The sequence below is a fragment of the Epargyreus clarus genome, unplaced genomic scaffold (genome assembly GCF_041222505.1).
Source record: "Epargyreus clarus isolate Ecla_fem2 unplaced genomic scaffold, WU_Ecla_fem_2.2 ptg000016l, whole genome shotgun sequence".
In the NCBI taxonomy this organism is placed as follows: Eukaryota; Metazoa; Arthropoda; class Insecta; order Lepidoptera; family Hesperiidae; genus Epargyreus; species Epargyreus clarus.
Window position 1 is genome coordinate 6455587 of NW_027332224.1, and position 25127 is coordinate 6480713.

At 36.5% G+C, this 25127-nt stretch overlaps 3 protein-coding genes across 8 annotated transcripts in view; 1 reads left to right on the plus strand and 2 right to left on the minus strand.

Moving 5' to 3' along the window:
• Positions 1-781: 781 nt before the first annotated feature.
• Positions 782-3752, minus strand: LOC140748686 (G patch domain-containing protein 4). The gene is made up of 4 exons (XM_073081539.1): positions 3614-3752; positions 2931-3082; positions 2116-2393; positions 782-1383 (listed from the first exon to the last, which is right to left on the minus strand). Exons 1-4 carry the CDS (start codon positions 3657-3659, stop codon positions 831-833), a joined length of 1029 nt encoding a protein of 342 aa, XP_072937640.1. The 5' UTR covers positions 3660-3752; the 3' UTR covers positions 782-830.
• Positions 3753-6760: 3008 nt separating this feature from the next.
• Positions 6761-11017, minus strand: LOC140748684 (putative gamma-glutamylcyclotransferase CG2811). 6 transcript variants are annotated; one of them, XM_073081532.1, is made up of 6 exons: positions 10792-11001; positions 9912-10107; positions 9063-9168; positions 8116-8290; positions 8008-8036; positions 6761-7024 (listed from the first exon to the last, which is right to left on the minus strand). In XM_073081532.1, the coding sequence occupies exons 1-5, from the start codon at positions 10855-10857 to the stop codon at positions 8031-8033; spliced, it is 549 nt and encodes a 182-aa protein (XP_072937633.1). In that variant the 5' UTR covers positions 10858-11001; the 3' UTR covers positions 6761-7024; positions 8008-8030. The 6 variants fall into 6 exon arrangements, with proteins under 6 accessions (XP_072937633.1, XP_072937636.1, XP_072937635.1 ...); XM_073081535.1 differs by lacking the exon at positions 8008-8036 and having other exon boundaries at positions 8159-8290; positions 10792-10841; positions 10912-10985; XM_073081534.1 differs by lacking the exon at positions 8008-8036 and having other exon boundaries at positions 8159-8290; positions 10912-11017.
• A 488-nt stretch (positions 11018-11505) lies between these two features.
• The window catches only part of Pdk (pyruvate dehydrogenase kinase), a 55359-nt gene continuing 41737 nt past the window's right edge, over positions 11506-25127 (plus strand). Inside the window, exon 1 of the mRNA XM_073081701.1 lies at positions 11506-11783. Within this exon, the coding sequence (XP_072937802.1) occupies positions 11681-11783 (103 nt within the window). The 5' untranslated portion in view covers positions 11506-11680. The remainder of the gene's footprint in view (positions 11784-25127) is intronic.

Below are 25127 nucleotides of genomic sequence, written 5' to 3' on the forward strand. Positions count from 1 at the left end.
AGTTCTTGTGTATCAGATCCTTTAATTTATTTTCTTGTTTCCTAATACTATCCGATAAGTCTTGTTGATTCTGATTCAAATCCATAAATTTTGTGCTAATGTCCTCGATAATTTTTTCGAATTCCAAATTTTTTATTTTCACTTCCAAAATGTCACTTTTGATTTCACCTATATCAGATTTTATGTTAACGTAATTATTTTCCTGTTCCTCCTTCATTGCGCTTAATAAACTGTGAATAGATTTTAACTCGTCACGAAATACGTTTAACGTTTCATGTATGCTGTTAAAAGGCGAGCCTTGAGGGGTTTTATAACGGCTCGTAGTTTGCGAGGTGTCACTATCCGAGTCTTTCATCATTTCGCGTTTCTTTTCGTTCTTTTTGTTCCGTGAGCTAACCCAGGTTTTTTCAGGTGCAGGCTGAAGTTTGGGGTCTATCCTAGTTTGAGAGGAATCGCCGGGTAAACGTTGCATGATATATATTGCGCAGTAAAAAATATATTATAAAATAAGCCATGTAACTTTTAAAACTTATAAAAATACCTAACATGGGTAGTTTTATTTAGTATAAAAGCAAAAATCTTCAATATAGATCGCAATACGATCATTGTTTTAGTATTTTCAGCTATATTTTAGTGTTTTCAGCTACTAAAGATAAACATTTATTGCAAGAGTTATCTACTGCAATTATTCCCACGCAGTTTTAACACTTATTCTTGTCACGAAACAATAAAAGGCCAGCAAAGGTATTTAAGGAGTTCAAAGGCAATATTAAACAATAAATTCATGTATAAATAATTATTTTTATTCATATTATTTATTTACAAAAATTTTATACAGCTTTCTTCTTTGACTCGCTTGAGATATCCATTTCACAATCTTCTATGTCTTTATGTTTTCTTTTTTTCTTGGGTTTTTTAGTAACTGTACTCAACTCGCTTCCTTCCTCTGCATCTTTTTTTAACTTTTTCTTTTTCTTTTTAGATACTCCATTTTCATCTATGGCAACACTGTTAGATGTCATTTCCGTATCTTCAAGCAAAGATCTCACATCTTCTAAGTCCAAACTATCATCTACATCTTCCATAAAACAATTTTTATTTTTCTTCTTTTTAACAAATTCTTCTGCATTAACCTCTGAATTATTCTCATTATTTTCTTGTGCAAAACAATGTTTTCTTTTCTTTTTCTTCTTTTTAGATACTGTAGGACCTTCATCACAAGTTAAGCTGGCTTCTTCGACAATTTCATTATCATTTTCTGTCTTCTGTTTCAACTTCTTAGCATGACTGTACCCACTAAACTGTGGTTGCTGGAGCAATAATTGTTCCTGTTGTTCTATTCTTGCTAGTTTCCCCAACGCCTTGAGTCCGTGGCGGGCTCCCCTGTAAATAGAAACATCATTCTGAATTTATAAAGAAAAAATAATTATAGTCCAAAAACTAAGAACCATACTAAAATTGCACAAGGAAAATCGTTAATCCTGATTCCTGATGATCCTGATCAGGAGAATGGGATGAAATTATTAAAATTGCGTATTGTCATTGGTTCTTGATAATTGTTCAAAATTTTAAATTAATTGCATCATTCAAAGTGGGTAAAAATCGATTTCATAGATTCCTTTACATACATACATGTATAGATACAACCCAAGCTAATAAAAGCGAAAGCGAAAAGCAACTCTCTATTTCTTCTTTCCTGTCATTTAAGGAAAAAATCATTGAATCTGTAAAAATATTTTCTAAACACCTTCGATATGATATAGTTTATAAATATTTTTTTATTAATTGGCATAACAGACAAACATGCAATGCACCTGATGGTAAGTGGCTACTGACCCCATGGACATCTATAATCAACCCCAGAAAACATTAGATTCCTATCAGAGTTCAGGCACAGATGCGCCGTTATCCCTTACTACGCTGGACTCCCTCAAAAAAATATGTCTCCCTTACCACACCCTTCAAACCAGAACACAGCAGCTTAACACTGCTGTTATACCGAAATAGGTGTGGAGGTGGTGCCGTCCGAACCACAAAAGTCCCGAACCTTCAGTTTCTTTTTTTTAATTTAACCTTATGGGAGCTCTTTTTACACCTCTCTTGAGTTATACTTACTTATGCGCGGTCCGTCCACCGCACGCCGCAAACAGCTCTTCATCTGTCATTTTGACCACATTCTTGTCTTCACAATCCTCCTCATCCTCCGAAGCCCTCACCCTCTCAACCCTACTCCCTCCGCTCCCCAGCACCGCGGTTCTCACAAAGAAGTCCTTATACTGCTCCTGCGATTCTGATTTATGTTTCTTGTGCAATTTCCAGGTACTGTTGGTGATTTGGAAGTTCGTGCTATCTTTTGCTTTTATCTTTTTTGTGCTGCCGTCTTTTTCTTTGACCTGCAATCATTAAGGGAATATAGCACGACCAGAGATGAACTGAGCAAAAAATCAACGAGTTGCACTCACGGAGAGCTGGCAGAAGTGAAAACTTTCGAAACCTAACCTGAATAATAAAATATCTACACTAATATTATAAAGAGGAAAACTTTGTTTGTTTGTTTGGTTGTAATGAATAGGCTCAAAAACTACTGGACCGATTTTAAAAATTCTTTCAACATTCGAAAGCTACATTATCCATGAGTAACATAGGCTATATTTTATATGAAATATATTTGATAAATAGATTTCGAGGCGGTACAAAGTTTGCCGGGTCAGCTAGTAATAAATAAAAATGGAACTGACATCCATTGACATATTTTTTCTATGCAGACACCGGATGACACCTTGTCATTTGCAGTTTATTTTGCCGTCTTACAAATTTTGGTCTGGATAATGGAGTTTCTACTGTTTTAAGAATTATATTTACTTAACTATAAAAGCATGTTTTAGTTTTTTTAAACTATTTTGTATAGATAAATAGATAAGACTACTAACCTCTATATTGCTAGCAGCCTTATCGTACAAGGCACTCCACCAATGCTCAGTGAAGTCAGCGGCTGCGTCATGACCTATACCGGTCATGCTCCGTTTCAACTTCGGTTTTAATGCCTCCGACATACCTGTCTCGTATTTACCCAGGCCTTTACCTGGAGACAAATAAATTATATATGTTAGATTATGGTTATAGGTGGTTTATGTCCGTAATTCGCGCCAAACTGCTAGTCCGCTCTGAAGTTGTTGCGAGCAGGTGTAGTCATACAATTTGCTATGGCGACGCGATTCATTCCTATATTCAGAGCGGACTAGCAGTTTTACGCGGACTATACCTGACGCACTTGTTGCTGTGTTGTGGTTTGAAGAGTGTGGTAAGGGTTCTTGCTTAGTCCTCAGGGATACCGACTAGTGGCGCATCTGTGGTGTGAGTGTAGTTGTGTGGTCGACTTCGGGTAGGAATCTATTCTTATCTGGGATTGATTACAGACATCCATGCCACTTATCATCAGGTGGACTGCATGCTGGTCTACTACTTTTATTAAAAAAAAACCGGAACTCTAAAACATATTCTACATCCTATGATGAAACGTTGACCATCTCGGATAAAAATTAAGATAAATAACTTTGTCCATAAAATATGTAAACACTACACACTTTCAGAAAACAAATTTTAACATAATTACCGTCAGTCCAGCCATATTTCTCCAGTTGTTTCCTAGCGAAATCCATGATTATTTAATATAATTTAATAACAAAACAATATTTCTAAACATAACCTACAAAATACACATTGTATTTAAGTTCGCAATTCGCACAAAACTTTAAAACGTCAACGTCAATATGATATTGACAAGTTTCGTCGTTTATATAAGAAATAATAACAAAGGTATAACCACAGTATAAGGATATACAGTATTTTATCTTCATACAAACGCACGAAACGCAAGCCACGCCTACTCGCCTCGGGCCGGTACTAACTCGGTACACGAACATTCGTGAATGTGCCACGGTGACGAGCGGGTGATGTGACGGTTTTGTAAGATATTTTGTTGTTTCAAGAATAATATGGCGAAGAAAAGTTATAGATTATATTGTGTTGTTTTTGGTTGCTTCAATTCGTCAATAACACATCCAGATATAACATTTTTTAAACTGCCTGGAAACTCCGAAAGGTAAGACAATTACAATGATTTTTATGTTAATACTAGATACTTAATCTACTAGGTACTACTACTACTAAATTAGATTAGTTTTTAATTAATACAATTTGATATTTTAAAAAAATACGTATGATTGTTGTAATTTTGGTTCAGTAGACAGATGTCAGAGCTTGTTATTTGAGGTTATCCCTCTTCTGAATTAATAGAATAAAACTATTTCTTCGACCAATTTACAACTTTTATTATTCCCGCGCAAAATAAAACTCGAAACTGTTGATAAACGAAGGGCTTGCTTGCACAACGCACGCGTCGTATTTATTCGTCGTCGCGCGGCGCAACAAAGGCTGAGGGCGTGGCCTAGCGGCCTTTCGGCACCCGTTTGTTCGCGCGATATGCCGCCGAGGGACTATTCTGAATGAGGTAATATAAATATTAGAAAATGAGAATTGATCTTAATTTATTTAGATCAATATTTTATTATTGTTGTATTATTTTAAGATCGTCAAAAATAAGAAACTACCATTTGAAAGGTATTTTCTTGATAGGTCAACACCTTTGTTTACATTTTGGATACCCAATTATGAATCGGAGTATAGATTATAATTAGAGATGCGCCGAATATTCGTTTGGTATTCTGTGAGTGTGAGCTGTGCCCCGCGGTTTCACCCGCGTTAAAAGTGTAAATACTCTGAAGTTTTCATGGGATTTAACTTTTTTGCGCTTATCCCTAATTCTTTTTCCAAAATTAATGTAGCCTATGTTACTGTCTATAACATCAGCTAATTGCCAGTGAAAGTCTTAAAGATTAGCCGGAACAAACCAAATTTGAAATAATATTTTTTTCGTTATAAGTACCGTATGTACCGTATATTTTATATTTTCCTTTTATGTTATATGGTCTTAGTAAAATGTGTTATTTTGACATTACAAACAGACACTTAAATTTTAACTATTTGTATAGATTCTAAAGTTAGTATAGTTAACATTTATTTTAAACCTCAAATCAGTATTTCTTTTTACAACTTAAATCAAAGTTTTAATGAACACAGGTAACTGGCAAATTGACAATAATGGACACTATACAAGAAATATTAGAACCTGTTTACGCGGCAAAACAATGAATTGGTAAACCGAATCATTCGGCCGAATATCCAGTTCGGTGAAAGTTAAACCGAATAATATTCGGTATTCGGTTATTTGGTGAAACCACTATTCGGCGCATCTCTAATTAAAATTATTATTAAATATTGTATTAAATATTTAAACTAAATTTTGCATAATTTATGTTAATTTATAAGCTATCATGTCGAACATATTTCATATTTTATTGTTGTAACTGTCAAGTACCCAATTATAAGAATAGTTTTTATTACGTAATATATACATATTAAAAAACATAACATGCATTTTCATTCAACACTTTCTATATAATTAACTATAGCATTCATTTGTATAAATAAAAAAATACAACATTTACAATCAAAAAATTAAAAAGAAAGTCAAGTATGCAGATGTAATTAAAAAACTGTAGGCAGGCAGCCCTAACGCGTTACCGTGCCCAGCGCAACCGTAGGTATCTAATTCAAGGACAGGGCCGAGTTAAATTACTGTATATCCTTATACTGTGGTATAACTGATTATGTCTACTTTACAGATCGTAAAACGGAATGATACCTATCACTAAAATATTTGAATAAACTACTTGTCGTCCATTACTTTTAGAAGTAATAACGCGTTAATAAATTATTTATTTCCATAATAAAGTTGCAAATATTGAAACATTATAAAGTGTAAATATAATGTTTAGTAATAGATCGATTCAGTAAATCGATATTTCATCCTAAAAATCGAAATTCAATTTTTAAATAAATATTACATTCTTTTACAAATGTATTAAACATTTTTTGCTGACAGATACGTATTTGTAGCGATTGTTTAGTTAAAGGATAGCCTTTTTTTTATAATAAACGAGTAGCAGACGAGCATGCCGTCCACCTGATGGTAAATGGCTACTGCCGCCCATGGACATCTGTAATCAACCCCAGATAGGATTAGATATTCCTAAGCTGGAACGACTCTGAAAAGTCTGTCTCCCTTGCCACGTCCTTCAAACCGGAACACAGCAGCGGCTAACACTGCTGTTATTAAGTAGAAATAGGTGTGGCGGTGGTGCCTAGGGATAGCCTACAAGAGATAGGTTACTATACTCTTTGCACAAGAGCTTGCTCTCCCGTGGAAGCTCTACTACGCCCTTCTCCAACCTTTATAAGGTCTTGGAGGAGGATACAGGATCCTCAGTTGAAGAGGTTTATAAACCACATCAGTCTTGCCCACGCACAAAAAAGAGATTAATGCCGCAACCATAGATTAGTAAAGATACTTCGCCGCCTTGAAATTGAATGAAGCCACAAATGGCTTATTATCGTAAGTTCTTTTTTGAATTCTTGACAAATAAAAACATTTTTAGAGAAAATTTACGAATAAATAACTAATCCTGCGTAATTCACATGAATTTACATAATAAATAAATAATTATTTCAAATATTTTAGGGATATTTTAGCACGGAGACGGCAAAACTTTTTTACACAAGTATTTCAATTCTCAAAACTGGGCACATTTTCTAGTTAGGAGTGAGTAATCTTTACTAATCTATGACCGCAACAATAAAAAAAAATACATCTTAGTCATTTATTCCAAATAACTAAAATTTATAAAGAACCAACAGGAATGATAAAATATCACAAAATATTTAAATATTAGATATAAATATTATTTACAAAAAGTATATTCAATTGAATTAGTCAATTAGGTATTAGGTACATTGGTATTTGCACTATGGTAGCATTTTAAAATTAACGCGCGAATTGATGTTGAAAATTTATTTTTTAAAAACATCATCCTCATCCAAATCGTCTAGAGTAGATTCGTTGTTACTGTAAAAAAAGAAAAAAACTTTAAAATAATAATTATTCGATAAAACTTTTAAAAATAAATGCATTCGCGTGCCTATTAGTGCATAGTATGTATAGGATCTTTTTAATTATATATTATACTAGTGGTGCCCGCGGCTTCGCCCGCATTTTATAGAAATAATATGACATACATAAAACGGAAAAATTGTACCTGCATTGGAATGACAGTGGTGCCATCTGTCGAAAATTGGTCTTACCAACTCCCAAACCCTCGTGGGCTCTTGGACAACAACTTTGCTAAAGATCATCACTTGATCAAATGCATAGTTTCCGATTCTATAACTACTTACGAATTAAAAATTAAAAAACCTTTTCCCACGGACTAAATTGTGAATCTAAACCATTCTCAAGTTCCCTTGAACACACACAACAAATTTCATCAAATCAGTTCAGTCGTTTAGGAGGAGTTCAGTGACATACACACGCACATAAGAAATATATGTATGCAGATAATACACATATTATTTGCAAATAAATGATTACAACTTACAATTAATCTTGTTGAGTACAATACCAATTCATATAGTCTTTGGATTGTTTTTTAATGGTAATACACCAGGGTAAATCCTGGGGTACCGCTGCCACACCTATTTCTAGGGTGAAGTAGTTCTGCGTTTCGATGGAAAAGTGTGGATAACTGACCTATGAGCCAACTACCTTAGTCCTCACGAATGGCAATGCATATGATCGGCTTTAGGTAGAACCTGTTCTATATGGAGTTGGTTACAGTCCATACAGCACCACTTATCATCAGGTGGACTGTATTTTGAAGGGTATGAATGGTGTGGAAGGGAGACATACTTATCTGAAGCTTTCCAACTTAGTCCTCAAAGGTAACAATACATTTACAGTCAACTTAGGTACATTCCTCAAGGAATGCATCTAATGCCAACTTAACAACGGAATCTAATCTTATCTGGGATTGGGCGACAGTAGCCACTTACCATCAGGTGGACTGCATGCTCATTCACTTCTGTAAAACAAAAAAATAATATAAAAAAATGCCTTATAAAAATCCATGCCTGATAAAATCTGTCTATATCACATCAAACCTTAACTTCAGGATAGTAATTGTAAGTAGGATCTCGTTTAGACCTTTCCATGTAAGGCAGGCCGTGGGTGTCGGAGGAGGAATAGTTCTCAAACTGCTGTTTGTTGAGTAACTCGGGCTTGAAGTTCATCAGGAAGTATACCCAGCAGCATACTACTTCCTTCTCCAAGGACCTACTGTAAATTTAAAATGAAATTTGATTAATATTCGCGCTTGACGACCCGCGTGGCGGAGCGGACACCATACCGGTCTGACGCGCAAAGGGTCCCGGGCTCGATCCCCGGCCAGACAGATATCTAAATGATGAATTTAAATTTCTGTTCCTGGGTCTGGGTGTTTGTGTATTTGTCTATGTGTGTGTCCATGGCAACCACGACACAGGGAATCCTAGTGTGGGGCTGTGAGTGTAGAAAGCGTTTATTCGTTATTAATAATCTATCTATCTTTGGGGAGGGGAGATCTCCTGCTGTACTGCCGTACTGCAGTACTGCCAGTGATCGTGTCTGGACAGCGGCTGTGCTCCGACAGTTTCAGTTCGGAGCCTATATATATGCAAGATGATGAGAAAACTTCGATTGCGTGATTCAGAATACGTGTAGCGCCATCTCTTGACGAGTAGCGGGAAGTCACCAAATGACTGTGGTTTTTTTAAAGTTCTGTGTGTATTAGAAATAAATTATCATAATGTAGAAAAACATAATTACCAAAATTTCATCCAAATTGGTTCAGTAGTTTTTGAGAAAATCGCAGGCATGCATATTTACATACATAAGGGTTGAATAAAGAACCTCCTTTTTGAGAGTTCTCAAAAATATGTGAAGTCTACCAATTGGCCCGGCCAGTATTATGGTCAATGACCTATATACCTCACTCTGAGTAAAAACCAGAGGCCAGCAACGGGATCCTAATGAACAACGAAATAACTGTATCCTCATTTATCACACTTACTTTCTCTCAATAATGATATCATCCATAGTTCTAATATAGTAGTTGGGGTGGTCCTCCAATATATCCAGTTTACTCAGCATCACATCATCAACTTCGTACACCTCACCTGCCAAGAACACACACAATTTTTATAACACTATAAGTATGTAGAGAATTTTGAAGGTGGTAAAATTCTCTGTGGTTCGACTCTGGCGGCATCACCGCCACACCTATTTCTGCCTAGTCACAGCAGTGTGAAACGCTGCTGTGTTCGTTTTAAGGGAGTGGACCACACCTATTTCTGCCTAGTCACAGCAGTGTTAAGCGCTGCTGTGTTCTGGTTTGAAGGGTGTGGTAAGGGAGATATACTTATCCGAGGCATTCCAGCGTAGTCCTCCGGAGTAGCGGCACATTTGTAACCGAACTCAGAAAGATATTTAGTTTTATTTTATTTTATTTTTGACGACCCGCGTGGCGGAGCGGGCACCATACCGGTCTGACGCGCAAAGGGTTCGATTCCCGGCCAGACATATATCTAAATGATGAATTTAACTTTCTGTTTCTGGGTCTGGGTGTTTGTGTATTTGTCTATGTGTGTGTCCATGGCACCCACGGCACAGGGAATCCTAGTGTGGGGCTGTGAGTGTAAAAAGCGTTTATTTATTATTTATTATCTGGCATTGATAACGGATATCCATTGGAGGCAGTAGCCACTTATCATCAGGTGGACTGCATGCTCATCTGCTACTCCTATGTTATAAAAAAAAGATTACAGCTGTCCATCAGCAGCAATAAGCACTTACCATCAAATTGATTGCTTGACTGTTACTCCTGTTAAAAATAAAAATAAGAAAAATCAAGATGAATCACCTTTAACATTACATCCATTCCCAGGACTGAACAGCAGGAACGGTATATTATATCTCGTAGCAATGATCAGTGGGTATTTAGTCTTCGTGACTCCTGGGGCTACGAACCTGGCCACACCGTGATTGGGGTTCGTGAGCCAGTGGTGATTAGGCTCATGTTGCTTTAGCGTGCCGTAAACGAAGACTTTGTGAGCCATCTAGGTGTAGCATAAGAGTTAATATATAAGTTAATAATTAATTATCACATACTTTAATCGTTAAAGTGAATTTTGAAGAAAGCTATAATCCTCGCCAAACTGCAAGTCCGCTCTGAATATAGAAATGAATCGCGTCGCCATAGCAGTTTGTTTGACTACACCTGCTTGCAACAACTTAAGAGCGGACTAGCAGTTTGGCGCAGACTATACATCTCTAAGCTGGGCTATTTGGAGGAATGCCTGCCCACTCAGAACACAAGAATTTGGGGGTCCAAGGGAGTAGTAGAAATAATATATTGAAAAGTAAAACACGATTAATGAAAGATCACCATTTAAATTTAGTAATATTGAACATATAACTTGGCGTGTTGTGTAAACGAATATATCGGCTTTCCGGTAATTTGGCTTTAAGGTAAAGATGGAATAACTTTTGTGAGTCCTTTTTATCTCGAACCTCGAACCTCCCGATTAAGGGTCGTATTTTTAACCACTATCATTACTTTAACTATCTACCCTGCTATCTACTTCGAGTGGTAATCCCTATAGTCCGCGTAAAACTGCTAGTCCGCTCTGAATATAGAAATGAATCGCGTCGCCATAGCAAATTGTATTACTACACCTGCTCGCAACAACTTCAGAGCGGACTAGCAGTTTGGCGAAGACTATACTTTTAAATATACATACTGAATAAGTGCTTCGGACATTGTACCGTTTTGGATTCCGAACAATAAATTCTGCCAATTTAAACATTAATCTGAAATATATATCTCTGATTAGTATTTAAAAAAATATATTATCACATACTTCACAATTAAAGTTGTTCAAAAAATCCGCCTTTCGCAAAATATTTATAAAAAAATCAATTTTGACACAAAAGAATTTTGACCCCAATTGACATTGACAGTAGTGACACGAGTAATTACGTTCGAAAAATAAAAGAGAAGACACGATCGAATACTTTGATCAATTCAGCAGACATTACTTCTGAAATTAAAAAAATAACTGAACTATACCCAAAAACTGAAGCTAGATATAAAATAATAAAATTTACATAAGAAACTTTACTTTATGCTACAAAATTTTGAAGTTCATTTATGAGACATTAATCGAAAAAAAGTCACTCGATATGATTAGGTTTCCCATGGCACCATTAATGTTGTAAAGAATACTAAAAATATTAAAGTTTAATTAAATATTTTACGCTTTATCTATTGCAATAGGCATTTCCGATAACTACTTTCAATCAAAATCAACATACAACGAAAATGATAAATCGTTTTTCATTTTCCCTCGGGTATGATCGAGCTGTTATTAATCATTCGAGTTATTCGAGTGAAGTTAATTTCACTGACGCTTGATGACGCTGTTTAATTATTTGTCAAAGCAAAGTCACTGTTACTGTTGTCAGTTGAACGTTTTGCGCACTTATGAGGGGTTATCGCGTCCGTGCAAATAAATATTTTGTTGATAGTATGGTTTATCGCTATGTTTGCTAATATCTAGTGACTTGTTGAATATAGTGGTCGCCGTTTTACGTTTTTGTTGTGTAAAGATTTATCGAAAAATCACCAAAATGAGGCTCGCAGGGACAATTTTCACCAATGTGACCAAAATGCTGGACTTCTACTCACAATTCAACCCTTCACCGCTGTCTATAAAGCAGTTTATAGATTTTGGTAAGTGTACATTTGAATTTCGAACACGTTTTAAAAAAATAGTGTCGATACATACTGCTGCCAAATTAGATACAGCAATAAAACATAGTAGGCACATACCATATAAATACACGATAAACAAATATATTATATTTCATATTGGAACATATTTATTTTATAAAAATAATAAAATCGATTTCAGTATTCGCTAAATAATTCTCAAGGCCGATTGGTCAACCCTTTTGGTTTTTATTCCACTTACGCAACATATCCGACCTTATATCGTAAGACATCGCAAGGCGGGAAATGCATTGTGTAAATGTGGAACACTTGTATGTGGCATTTGGACATTAATTTATGTAATTATATTGGCTGCATTTTGAAACCAGTCTTTGTACAACATTAAGAAAGATTAAAAGAAAAAATGTGATATAAACTTTATTTTTTGTGAATAATTCTTGGCATCCAATAATTAGAATTTAAATTAGAACAAAAATTAATAATCATAATACTTTAAGTTCATGGAAATAAAATTAGTCTTACATCTAAACAACAAAAAACCTTTAAAAGGAATATGTAATATTTTTCAAAATGATACTAAAGTAATAAAGTGTTTGTTAATTATTTATATTATACCTTTTATAGTTCCAATTGGATCCATATATTGTAATATAAATAAAAAAATCCTAACATAAAATATTTCATTTAAGTATTTATATGTTATATAAAATAATTATTACTCTTTTCCCATAAGTTTGTTGTTATTCTTTCATAAGATTCAAAAAAATATATGTTTTTTTGTTTTTTTTTGAAAGCTGATGCACCAGAGCTACAAAATAATGGCAAACATACATTGACAAAGTAAAAAGAGCAAGTCACTTAAATTTTTTGGACTTAGTCACCTTTTTCTGTTTAAATAGTTAAATTAGTAAATGATAACATAATCACTAACAATTAAATAATTTTTCACAAACATTGTAGATAATTTATAAATTATAGCTAATGATAATTAAATAGATATTTATACCACTGCCTTATCTTAGTATGAAGGATCAGAAATATGTGGATGTCTTGAAAAAGTAGATTTCATCACAGATTTTTAAATAATACAAAAAAAAATTGCAAAAAAATATCCATCCTATTTTTTTATAAAAAAAATGCATATGTGTTCTTATGTATGTATTTTTGGAAGTGTGAAAATGTGTGTATCAATGTGTAATTTAATCCTTACTAATCCTTACTAATATTATAAATCTGAAAGTAACTCTGTCTGTCTGTGTCTGTCTGTTTAATGAAATTCTGTACAAAGATAGTCTGAGACCCGAGAACGGACATAGGATAGTTTTTATCCCAGAAATCCCACGGGAACTAGGGATGGCGATCTAAGATCTATTACTTAATCAGAGAATCGATCTTTTGGACCAAAAAAAAACGATTATTTTAATCAATATTAGTAAGGATTGAATCGTAAACTATGCATTTGATCAAGTAATGATCTATAGCAAAGTTGTCATCCATGAGCCCACGAAGGTTCCAGAGTTGATACGACCAATTTTCGCCAGATGGCGCCACTGTCGTTCCAGTGAGGGTACGAATTTTCAGTTTTATGTATGTTAGTATGTCATATTATTTTCTTTTAGACACGGGCGAAGCCGCGGGCAAAAACTAGTAAAAAATAAATTTACTGTTTTATAAAACACTTTTAAAACAATTCAGTAGTGGCAATCCCTACAACACTGTTTTTTGGTGGAAATCAAGTCTTGAAGAATATTAAAAGCTAGAAAGAAAAAGTTAAAAAAAGAAAGAAAATAAATATAGTATAAAAAACTAAAAACCACACTTATAAGATAAAATCAACTAAAAATTATAAAATAATTTTCAATCTAGGAATTAATTAAGGAACAGTAAATAGTATAATTGTGAAAAAAGCATGGGTGATCCATTTAACAGTTTTCAAAAAGCGCCTCACACTTTTTCCTATTGATAATTCTTCAAAATTTTGTATTAAATTGAACGTTCAAAGTGGATAGAAATCGGGTTCAAAGATTCCATTACGTAGTTACATACATACATACATACATACTAGTCAAGCTAATAAAAGCGTGTTAAAAATAATCACACTCCAATTCTTTACTTTTTTTTTTTATATAATATAATAGTAGCAGACGAGCATACAGTCCACCTGATGGTAAGTGGCTACTGCCGCCCATGGACATCTGTAATCAACCCCAGATAGCATTAGATATTGCTACATGAGGTTGGCCGCAGATGCGCCGCTACCCCTGAGGACTAAGCTGGAACGCCTCGGAAAAGCCTGTCTCCCTTACCACACCCTTCAAACCGGAACACAGCAGCGCCTAACACTGCTGTTGTTAGGTAGAAATAGGTGTGGCGGTGGTGCCGCCGGAGTCGAACCACAAAGGGTTCTACCACCTTCAAAATAATTACTAATACAATACTATACTGTAAGATAAGAAAGTATTGCATCATAGTGTCTTGTTTACATAACTAAGGCTAAGTTCATAATACTGTAGCAATGTATAATACTGGCTATTGTCTTAGATGAGTAAAGTACGTAGATTGATCACTCCTAACAAGAAAGAGTAACTAATTTTGAGAATTGAAATTATTGCGTAAAGTGTTGCCATGTCTCCGTTCTAAAATGTCTCTAAAATGTTTGAAATACTTATTTATTGTTACGTAAATTACGTAGTATTAGTTATTAATATGTAAATGTTCTTTATTTGTCAAGAACTAAAACAATAAATGATAAAATCATATGTTTGTGCCTTTATACTATTTTAAAGCGGTGAAATACCTTTCTAACACAGAGAATTGGGAATATTATACCTTTAGGTCTATAATATGCAGAGCTGCTTTACGCTAGAAGTAGGTGTAGCTATAATACCTTCTTGATTGAACTATATTGTTCCTACCACCATTAAAAATATATATAGTCTACCATATATCCGCGTCGTCATCTACCCAGAACACCGCCTCGAATCATTAATCCCGATGATCCTAATAAGGCCAATGGGACAATATTATTAAAAACATCTATTTTCATCAGTTTTCGATAATTGTTCAAAATTTTCCATTAAAGTAAAAATCGAGTTCAAAGATTCCAATACATACCTAGATACATATAAGTAATTAATAATTACTTTATGTGTAAATCAAAAAATGAAAAAGTACTTAATCTTTGAGTATTTTAACGACGTAATTTATAATGATATCTAATGTTGATAATAAATTGCATAATTCATATTACATAATGGTCTATCTATTACGTTAATTAATATTTTTTTCTACCTTATTACATTACCTAACATTAAAAAACAATTATGTTTACTTGCAGATTTTTTTAACTAATTAATTAATATATTTTTAATGAGATACCAAAATGCCTTACAATATTACATAATTAAAAAAAAACTAGCAATTATTATAAAAATAAAAATCCGACTACTTTAAAATATAACCTATGGTTACTCCCATAATTTAGATTTTCCATATAATAGAGATTTTCCACATATTAATTAACATGTCGTTGAATCCAACGACACCTCAAATGTAAAAATCCGTCTGACTGCAGGGCGGGCCATTATTTTTTTGTTTACGAGGGGGAAACCTTCAAAAAGTACCCTATGCCGTGGGAGCGAAAGAATGAGATATACATATATACGCTCGCATTGAACATTACATTACCCTCCGCAGACGTTAATTGTTATAAAATAAATTATGTTTAAGATTTAGGCTTAGAACACACGGGACGTTTTTCACCGCGCGCGAGGAAACGCATCACGTGATAGTTCCTTTCATGGCGCGATTATTTCCGATGTGTGCGCAGTTGTCTCTGGTTTCCGATGCAATATTTTAATAAGGCTGAAAGCCAAAAAGCCAAGGCCGTAAAACACCATTTAAAAAAATATATATTTTAATATAATATCAATATCAATACTTGAATATAATAGGAAATAGGAATAGAAGACGAGCTTGCAGTCCACCTTATGGTAAGTGGCTACTGCCGCCCATGGACTTCCGTAATCAACCCCAGATAAGATAAGATTCCTACCTGATGTCGACTACAAATGCGCCGATACCCGTGAGGACTAAGCTAAGCTGTGAACGACACGGAACAGTATGTCTCCTTACCACACCTTTCAAACCAGAACACAGCAGCGCTTAACACTGCTGTTGTTAAGCAGAAATAGGTGTGGCGGTGTCACCGCCGAAGTCGAACCACAGTAGGTTCTACCACCTTCAGAACCACTTACTTAATTGGTACCATTTTACCGCTTACGATAAAAAATACACTCAAACTAAATTTACATAGTAAATATACAACGTAGGTGCGTGCCTTCATTCATGTCAATTGGATCAAATGATTTTCGCGTGACAATTCTTTCGTCATAGGTTACAGACATGTTAATATATTTGTTTACATTAATAATGCATCTTGTCTGGAGTGTAAATGACGTAATTTTTTATAAGATTGAAGTCGCAAACGATTGCAGTCCACCTGGTAGTCTGCGCCAAACTGCTAGTACGCTCTGAAGTTGTTGCGAGCAGGTGTAGTCATACAATTTGCTACGGCAACGCGATTCATTTCTATATTCAGGACTAGTAGTTTCATGCGGACTAGAAGTGGCTACTGCCGCCCATGAACAACTGTAATCAACCCAAGATAGGACAAGATATTCCTACCAGAGGTCAGCGACAGATGCGTCGCTAACCCTGAGGACTAAGCTGGAACGCCTCGGAAAAGTATGTCTCCCTTACCACACCCTTCAAACCAGAACACAGCAGCGCTACACTGCTGTTATAAGCATAAATAGGTGTGGCGGTGGTGCCACTCGTGTCAATCCACAGAGGGTTCTACTTAAAAACTGACCTTCAAATACTACAACAATTTGCTTTATAGTGTAAATACGTCTGATTTATTTGGCATTGATCGCAATATTACGAAGGATATTATTGATAAAATACTGCATGCAATTTTTACTCTTAAACCAATACAAAGTATGGTAACATTTGCTCATCAACTCTCAATATAAAATCAATTTATGAGCTATTACGGTAGGCACGACTTGTAAGTATGTCATTACAATGGCGTCGTGCATTACTGTCCCACTGCTGGGCAAGACTTCTCTCAGAGTGTGGGGTATAGGCCATAGTCCACCGGTGTGGTAAGAGAGACACTTTTCCGAGGCGTTCCAGCTTTGTCCTCAGGGGTAGCGGCGCATCTGTGACCGACCTCAGGTAGGAATATCTAATCTTATCTGGGGTTGATTACAGATGTCCATGGGCGGCAGTAGCCACTTACCATCAGGTGGACTGCGTGTTTCCTATTTCCATTAAAATATTTAGTTTATTTTTATCATAGCATATGTATTTTACGATTTTACATATATGTTATTTTACGATTCACAATTCTACCTTGACTGTAGGTAAATGTGACCACAGAATATATAACACCCGTATATACCCGTATATAATACTGTTATTATGATATTATTTATATTATGTTTAGTATGTGTCGTTAGGTTAGGTGTGAAGTTACTAGTACAGTTCTAAAGAAAAGTGTTTGACAAATAAATAAAATATGATTTGTACACAGTAGCTTAACATATGGAATTATCCTTTGTCATGGATGCCATCATCATCAACCCATTGCTGTCCCACTGCTGGGCACGGGTTTCCTCTCAGAATGAGGATTAGGCCATAGTCCACCGCGCTGGCCAAGTGCGAATTGGTATACTTCACATACCTTTGAAAACTTTTTTTAAAGATTTCTAAGGTACGCAGGTTTCTTCACGATGTTTTCCTTGAAGTTCCTTGAAATACCTTTGAAGCAAGTGATAATTAGTTTTTGATGGTGCCATGGTTCCAAAATTTCAAGTGTAAATCTAGTACGGTTCCAGAGATGAGCTTTGTGACAGACGGACAGACAGCGAAGTCATAATAATAGGGTTCCGTTTTTACCCTTTGGGCACGGAACCCTAATAAAAACAAATAAAAATATAAAGCACTTTCGTAAACAACAGTACGTAATACAATAGCGGCCTAGTTTCAGACAGACAGATAAAACTGTTTGTGGCCGGCTCCAGTATAACAGCACAACGATGTATACAGTAATAATAAATGTTTGTTTGTTTGTGCTTATTTACCATACAGGCGCTGGTTTTGATACCTAACGATTACGGTGTGAGGCTTTATTTAAGTAGTGACGTCACACATTTTTCTTTTGTTATCAATATATATATATCAATATGTATAGGTGCGAATCCGTCATATAAACGCGTTAAAAAATGTCAATTACTAGTATGAAGAAATTATCAAATGTATACGTATGATCTTTAGCAGGCAAAACAATGGATAGATTGATTATCAAAAACGAATTTCTACTGTTTGGGTGGGTTGTTAGATGACTAAGGACCCCTGAGGGCGATGTTAGGAAGCCTCGGAAAACTATGTCTCCCTTACCACGCCCTTCAAACCTGAACACAGCGCTTAACACTGCTGTTATGACAGAAATAGGTGTGGCGGTGGTGCCGTCGGAGTCGCACAAATAGTTATATCTCAACATATGTTTATTAAATGTCATTTCATTAAATTAAACTTAGTATTTCCATCACGATGGTTGCAAAAGGTAACGTACCGACCTTACCCAATTTAAGAAGTGGTTAATGGTTGTACGTGCCGAATTAGTTAAATGTGGTACTGACGTCACACTCATCGATAAGAGGCATACAGAAGAAATATTTCTATACATTGTTATATGTAAAATATTCTACGTATGGTTTGATACCTTCGCGACACTTATTTCTTCTACCTTGTAAGAGTAGTGCAGCTAGGGTTGCCACCTTTATAGGGCTACGGTATCCCCTGCCTGTCGTAAGAGGCGACTAAAAGGGGGCTTCCGGGGTTGCGGGCGGCAAGAGTGGGTAAGCGACCCCGGGAAGGGCGGCGGTATGTGTGGTCGCATACCGTCGTACGCACCAGACGGTGTGGCGAGCGTCAAGCTCACCTGGGCAGAGCCCGACGGGGCAACGCGCTAAGAGGACTCCGGTTGCGTTCCTTTGGAGATCCCGGAGCCCTCTACGCAGCGCCGAGGACGGCCACCGGGGGGGTTTTAGTGCGGTAAAAATCCCACATAACCCTGCGTCGCTCCCACGGCGCCGGGTACTTTTTGAAGGTTTCCCCCTCGTAAAAAAAAAAAAAGGTTGCCACCTTTTTTTCTACAGATAAAGTATATTGATTATTATAGGTAAGAAAAAAAAGTACATAATATCAAAATAAAGTACACTTTGTTTTTCTTTATTAATATATTTAAGGTAAGGGATGTCGCGCTGGCGAGTGACGACATCGATTCAGCACCAATCAATAAATTTCGTTTAAAGAAAAATACTTACAACTAAACTTTTAAATCAAATCATGCGAATTAAAGTATTTTCGTGTACTTTATTGTTCTCATAAAGTATAGAGTACAATTACCTGAAATAACGTACAATACTTTATTATAAAGTACGGGTGGCAACCCTAAGTGTAGCGCTGCTGTTTTCTGGTTTGTTATGTGGTAAGGGCTCGCCCTTTGTATCGACATTTATTCGTGGTATTCCGATTTAATCTTCAAGGGCAGTAATACATGTGTGGCTGCATCTTTACCACAACACAGCTGCCCTACTGCTGTTATAAGGTAGTTTAGCGGTGGTGCCTCCTGATTCGAACCACGAAGGGTTTTGCCATGTTTTAATTCATGTGGATCCCTATAAATAACCCATTACTGTCCAAAAGGATTAGGCCATAGTCTACCGCGCTGGCCAAATGCCAATTGGTAAACTTTACATGCCTTTTGAAAACTTTTTTAACTCCTCTAAGTTGCAGGTTTTCTCGCGACGTTTTCTTTATTATTTAATTAAAAATTAATTAAAATACATTAATAATTAATTTAAGTAGTTAATAATTAATTCAAAAATCTGAAGTGTATGCCTGGGATGCGAACCTTGGATCCCTCGGTCGAGAGGCCGCGTTTTAACCACTACCTAGTGCTTTTTTGCTCCAATTCAAATGGGTCGATATGAGATAAAAATCCGTGTAAAAAACCGGACGTCCACATGCAGTTCAAAGCACCTGTCGCATTGATAGCATCTCAGTCCAAAGTCCAAACAGGTTTCGAAGTAAACAACCCGCGATAACCACGTTCTTGCACTGTATGAGATAGTAAGCATTCTGTTTTTGTTCGGTTAGATTCTGCAGCTGTTTTCAAATGATTCATTAAAGTGAGTAGTTTATTTCATTTCATTAAAGTTAGTAGTTATTAAATGAGCTTCCTCTTTGATTTTAAAAGCGTTTATTTAACTGGTTAGGGAGATATACTTTTCCGAGGCGTTCCAGCTTAGTCCTTAAATGTAGCGGCATGTTTTTGGCCGACCTCAGGTAGGAATATCTAAACCTATCTGGGGTTGATTGCAGATGTCCATGGGCGGCAGTAGTCACTTACTATCAGGTGGACTGCATGCTCGCCTGCTACTCCCATATACAAAAACACAAAGCTTGACTTGTTAGTTCGTTTGTACTGAAGGTCAAATCTTGCGACTGAATTAAACCAATTAATTTCAATCGAATAAGTTGAAAAGTTAATAAGGATAATTGAAGTCTACCAACGTAAAGTCTGCCAATTCGCACTTGTCCAGCGCGGTGGACTATGGCTTAATCCTTCTCACTCTGAGAGGAAACCCGTGCCCAGCAGTGGGACAGTATTAGGTTGATGAAGGATGTGGTAAGGGAGACATACTCTTCCGAGGCGTTTCAACTTAGCCCTCAAGGATGACAACGCATCTGTGGCTCACCTCAAGTAGAACTATAATCTTATCCAGGGTTGTTACAGATGTCCATGTGCAAAAGTAATAACAAAATAAAGAATAATCTTAAAAAAGGCACGGACGAACCGTCAGTGGAAAAAACGTTTTATTAATAAAAAAAAAAGTAATTACCATCAGGTGAACTGCATGATCATGAGCTCCTTTTGTATTATAAGCTCAACTGAATTCTCGTAAAGCGCACATTTGGCAAATCGCTCCAGAAATACCACCCGGAAAACCAAGATCTAGTCATCACAAATGACTGGTCCGAATGACCGGATGTTTCATCTTACGGTGTAAGACTGGACGTATAAATCTACAAGTCAATTAGTTTTGTCGGTACTTGGTTATGTCATGAACTATGACTGCCGTACAACCGCATTTATCAGATGTACTTCATCAGATGTAGAGTAGACTATATAATCTTTACCTCGGAAGGTAGGTAGTCGGTAGAACCTTTTGTGGTTCGACTCCGGCGGCACCACCGCCACACCTATTTCTGCTTAATAACAGCAGTGTTAAGCGCTGCTGTGTTCCGTTTTGAAGGGTGTGGTAAGGGAGACATACTTTTCCGAGGCGTTCCAGCTTAGTCCTCAGGGGTAGTGGCGCATCTGTGGCCGACCTCAGGTAGGAATATCTAATCCTATCTGGGGTTGATTACAGATGTCCATGGACGGCAGTTATCACTTACCATCAGGTGGACTGCATGCTCGTCTACTACTTCTATAAAAAAAAATGTATATATTTCTTATGTGCGTGTGTATGTCACTGAACTCCTCCTAAACGACTGGATTGATTTTGATGAAATTTGTTGTGTGTGTTCAAGGGGACTTGAGAATGGTTTAGATTCACAATTTAGTCCGTGGGAAAAGGATTTCTTAATTAAACAATTCTCGTGTCACAATGTTAGTTACCGTACTCCCCCGAAACGGCTTTAACGATTTTCACCAAATTTGATATGCATATTCAGTAGGTCTGAGAATCGGCTACTCTCTATTTTTCATACCCCTAAGTGATAAGGGTTTTTCACCCTTAACATTTTTTTATTTATATGGCAACACAACGTTTGCCTGATATTTAAAAATATAGATAGGCTACGTGCCCACTAAACGCCAAGTAGTCCATCTCGCGCTTGGACTCGTATAGTTCCCGCCAAACTGCTAGTCCGCTCTGAAGTTGTTGCGAGCAGATGCAGTCATACAATTTGCTATGGCGACGCGATTCATTTCTATATTCAGAGCGGACTAGCAGTTTAACGCGGACTATACTCGTTACTCGAGTAAGACATGGGGTGCCAAGACGATTATGATCCAGATCTAAACTGTAGTTTTCTAGAGAGCCCTTACCGTAGCTCCGATTAAAGAAAATGTTGTTGGATTGTTTAAAGATCAATTTTTTATCGTTTTTTTTTAATTAGGGTTCCGTACCTAAGCTCAAAACGGAATTATATATTATTTGCTGTCTTTTAAACCGTCATAAAACGCACTTGATTTTTTACAGGGTATATAACGGTGGCGGCTATAACAACAAATTTAATAGTGGAAAAAAAACTTGAATATAAATGGGGGTCGTCATACAAAAAACCGGTACTCCGTGTTCGAGTTCGACTCGAACTTGGCTATTTCTTTTAATTTCTCTACTCTTCTTCACTAATACTTATCTCGTAAGTAGTTTACCATCAAACACCTATTCCCGCGACGTAGAAATATATAAACAACTAGCTGACCCGGCAAACTTTGTACCGCCTCAAAATCTATTTATCAAATATATTTCATATAGAATATAGCCTATGTTACTCGTGGATAATGTAGCTTTCGAATGGTGAAAGAATTTTTAAAATCGGCCCAGTAGTTTTTGAGCCTATTCATTACAACCAAACAAACAAACAAAGCTTTCGTCTTTATAATATTAGTATAGATTCGCCATAATTCGCGCGGCGACGTGTTTATATTTAGTACGCTGTACCGACATTGACCTAGAGGAGAGTGGCGACTCGCCAGATTTAGATGTTCCGTATGGAAGATTTTAGTTTTCCAGGTTTAGCTGGTTTTGAAGGTGAAACCCTTTGTCCGATTGTCAACTATTTAGTTTTTACTCTAAGGGCACAGGGCCCCGATGTACTAGAGGCTTCAAAAAGCCCATAAAATCACTTACACCTAACATTTCGAAATGTAAATGATGATCATTGACCAAATTAGTTTTTTATTGGAATTCTGAATGTCGGGTATAGTTTTCTTTTAAGGATTAGGCCATAGTCCACCGCGTTAGCCAAGTGCGTATTAGTAGTCTTCACATACCTTTGAAAACTTTTTTTCTCAGACATGGTGTCCTCACGATGTTTTCCTTCACCGTTTAAGCGAGTGATAATAAATTTTTAATACGCACATAACTTTGAAAAATCAGAGGCCTGGGATTTGAACCTCGGACCTCGATCGAGAGGTTCAACCACCAGACTATCAAGGCTTTAGCGATCACATCACACCGGCATATTACGCAGTTTCAACATAATATTTATTTTAAATACGACACGGTTACGTATGCCCTAACTATAAATAATTACGTTCTTTATAATATTATCGTTTCATTACGACGAATCTTGAATTTTCCATTCTCTTATACGTTTTGTTATCGAATTTTCGAAACATATTATAAACATACTAGCTAACCCAGCAAACGTTGTGTTGCCATATAAATAAAAAAAAATTAGGGTTGTACTACCCCTAACATTTAGGGGGATGAAAAATAGATGTTGGCCGATTCTCATAGATACCGGATAAGCACAAAAAATTTCATCAAAATCGGTCAAGCCGTTTCGGAGGAGTATGGCAACGAAAACTGTGACACGAGAATTTTATATAAACATTTAGGATCCCAGCTTACTCCTCGGGAGTAGCGGCGCATTTGTGGTCGACCTCGTCTTATCCTGTCTGGGGTCGATTCCAGATGTCCATGGTCGTAAGTAGCTACCAACAAGTGGACTGCATGCTCGTCTGCTACTCCTACGAGTATATTATAAGAAATACTTATCCGAGGTAGTCCAGCTTAGTCCTCAGGGGTAGCGGCATTTGTGGGCGACCTCAGGTAGGAATCTAACTCTATCTAGGTTGATTACAGATGTCCATGGGCGGCAGTAACCTTACCATCAGGACTGCTCGTCTGCTACTCCTATATTATAAATGTCCCCACTGCTGGGCACACGTCTGATAGATAAATAAAAGTTAAAAATAGTATATTATTCTATACAAAAACAAGATCGCCTGATGACGTCGCTAAATTAATTTTGCAAACCGGTCTATATGTTATTTGATGCCTACAATCTACATATAATGACAGTAACACACGTTTATATGTCTCGTGTGCGAAATTTAATTAGGCTGTTGGGCCGGAAATATCTTTGTTTTTATTTTATTACTTGTAGGGCCCGTGGCTTCGACTGCGTTTTAAAAAAATAACATGACATACAATAAGTGAAAATTTGTACGTTCATTAGAATGACAGTGGCGCCATCTGTCGAAAATTTGTCGTACCACCTCAGATACCTTTGTGGGCTCATGCCTAACAACTTTGTTAAAGATCGTCATATGATCAAATGCATAGTTTACGATTATATACAGGACATATAGACAAACATTCATTTTTTATATATAATATATAGATGTAGAAGCAGCAAACGAGCAATATATTACAAAGTTAAAAAAACAGTTGAATAACATCTGTAGTCAATTCAAGGTAGGATTAGAGTCCTACCTGAGATCGGCCACAAATGCGTTCCTATCCCTGATTACTAAGTTGCAACGCCTCGAATAAGTATATCTTCCTTAGCATACTTCAAACCAGAACACAGCAATGCTACACTGCTGTTATAAGATGTGGTTGTGTCTCCAGAGTCGAACCATGAAAGGTTCTATCACACAAAAAGCGAAATATGTTTACCATTTGCAGGTGGTATTTTTGAAGGTGGTAGAACCCTTTGTGGTTCGACTCCGGCGGCACCACCGCCGCACCTATTTCTACCTAATAACAGCAGTGTTAAGCGCTGCTGTGTTCCGGTTTGAAGGGTGTGGTAAGGGAGACAGACTTTTCCGAGGCGTTCCAGCTTAGTCCTCAGGGGTAGCGGCGCATCTGTGGCCGACCTCAGGTAGGAATATCTAATCCTATCTGGGGTTGATTACAGATGTCCATGGGCGGCAGTAGCCACTTACCATCAGGTGGACTGCATGCTCGTCTGCTACTCTTATATTATAAAAAAAAAAAAAAAATTAACGCTAATTAACGTTCTAAAAAAAGGTTTTCCTCATAACTTCTCAATTTACTCGAAAGTGTCTTCAAAACAGCAGTTTCCAGGATTATTACGTTCGGAATTGCGTTAATGTGTTCTCCGTATCACAAAGATGACTGTACCCAAATCCAGGTCATTGTCTGGTGCCTACGTGTGGTCTGTCGTGTCGCTGTTTATTGGACCAACTGTACTATTTATTTATACTATAGATACGAGTACTAG

What these genes read in the sequence shown, in the direction of transcription:
- LOC140748686 (XM_073081539.1), bottom strand. Translation starts at nt 3,659, where the DNA reads ATGGATTTCGCTAGGAAACAACTGGAGAAATATGGCTGGACTGACG. An exon ending in GAAATATGGCTGGACTGACG is followed by an intron (nt 3,083 to 3,613) that starts GTAATTATGTTA and finishes ATTTGTCTCCAG; the next exon opens with GTAAAGGCCTGGGTAAATAC. An exon ending in GGTGGACGGACCGCGCATAA is followed by an intron (nt 1,384 to 2,115) that starts GTAAGTATAACT and finishes TTCTATTTACAG; the next exon opens with GGGAGCCCGCCACGGACTCA.
- LOC140748684 (XM_073081531.1), bottom strand. Translation starts at nt 10,857, where the DNA reads ATGTTTAAATTGGCAGAATTTATTGTTCGGAATCCAAAACGGTACAAT. An exon ending in GATATCATTATTGAGAGAAA is followed by an intron (nt 8,291 to 9,062) that starts GTAAGTGTGATA and finishes TTAAATTTACAG; the next exon opens with TAGGTCCTTGGAGAAGGAAG. An exon ending in GGCCTGCCTTACATGGAAAG is followed by an intron (nt 7,025 to 8,158) that starts GTCTAAACGAGA and finishes CTTTTTTTACAG; the next exon opens with TAACAACGAATCTACTCTAG.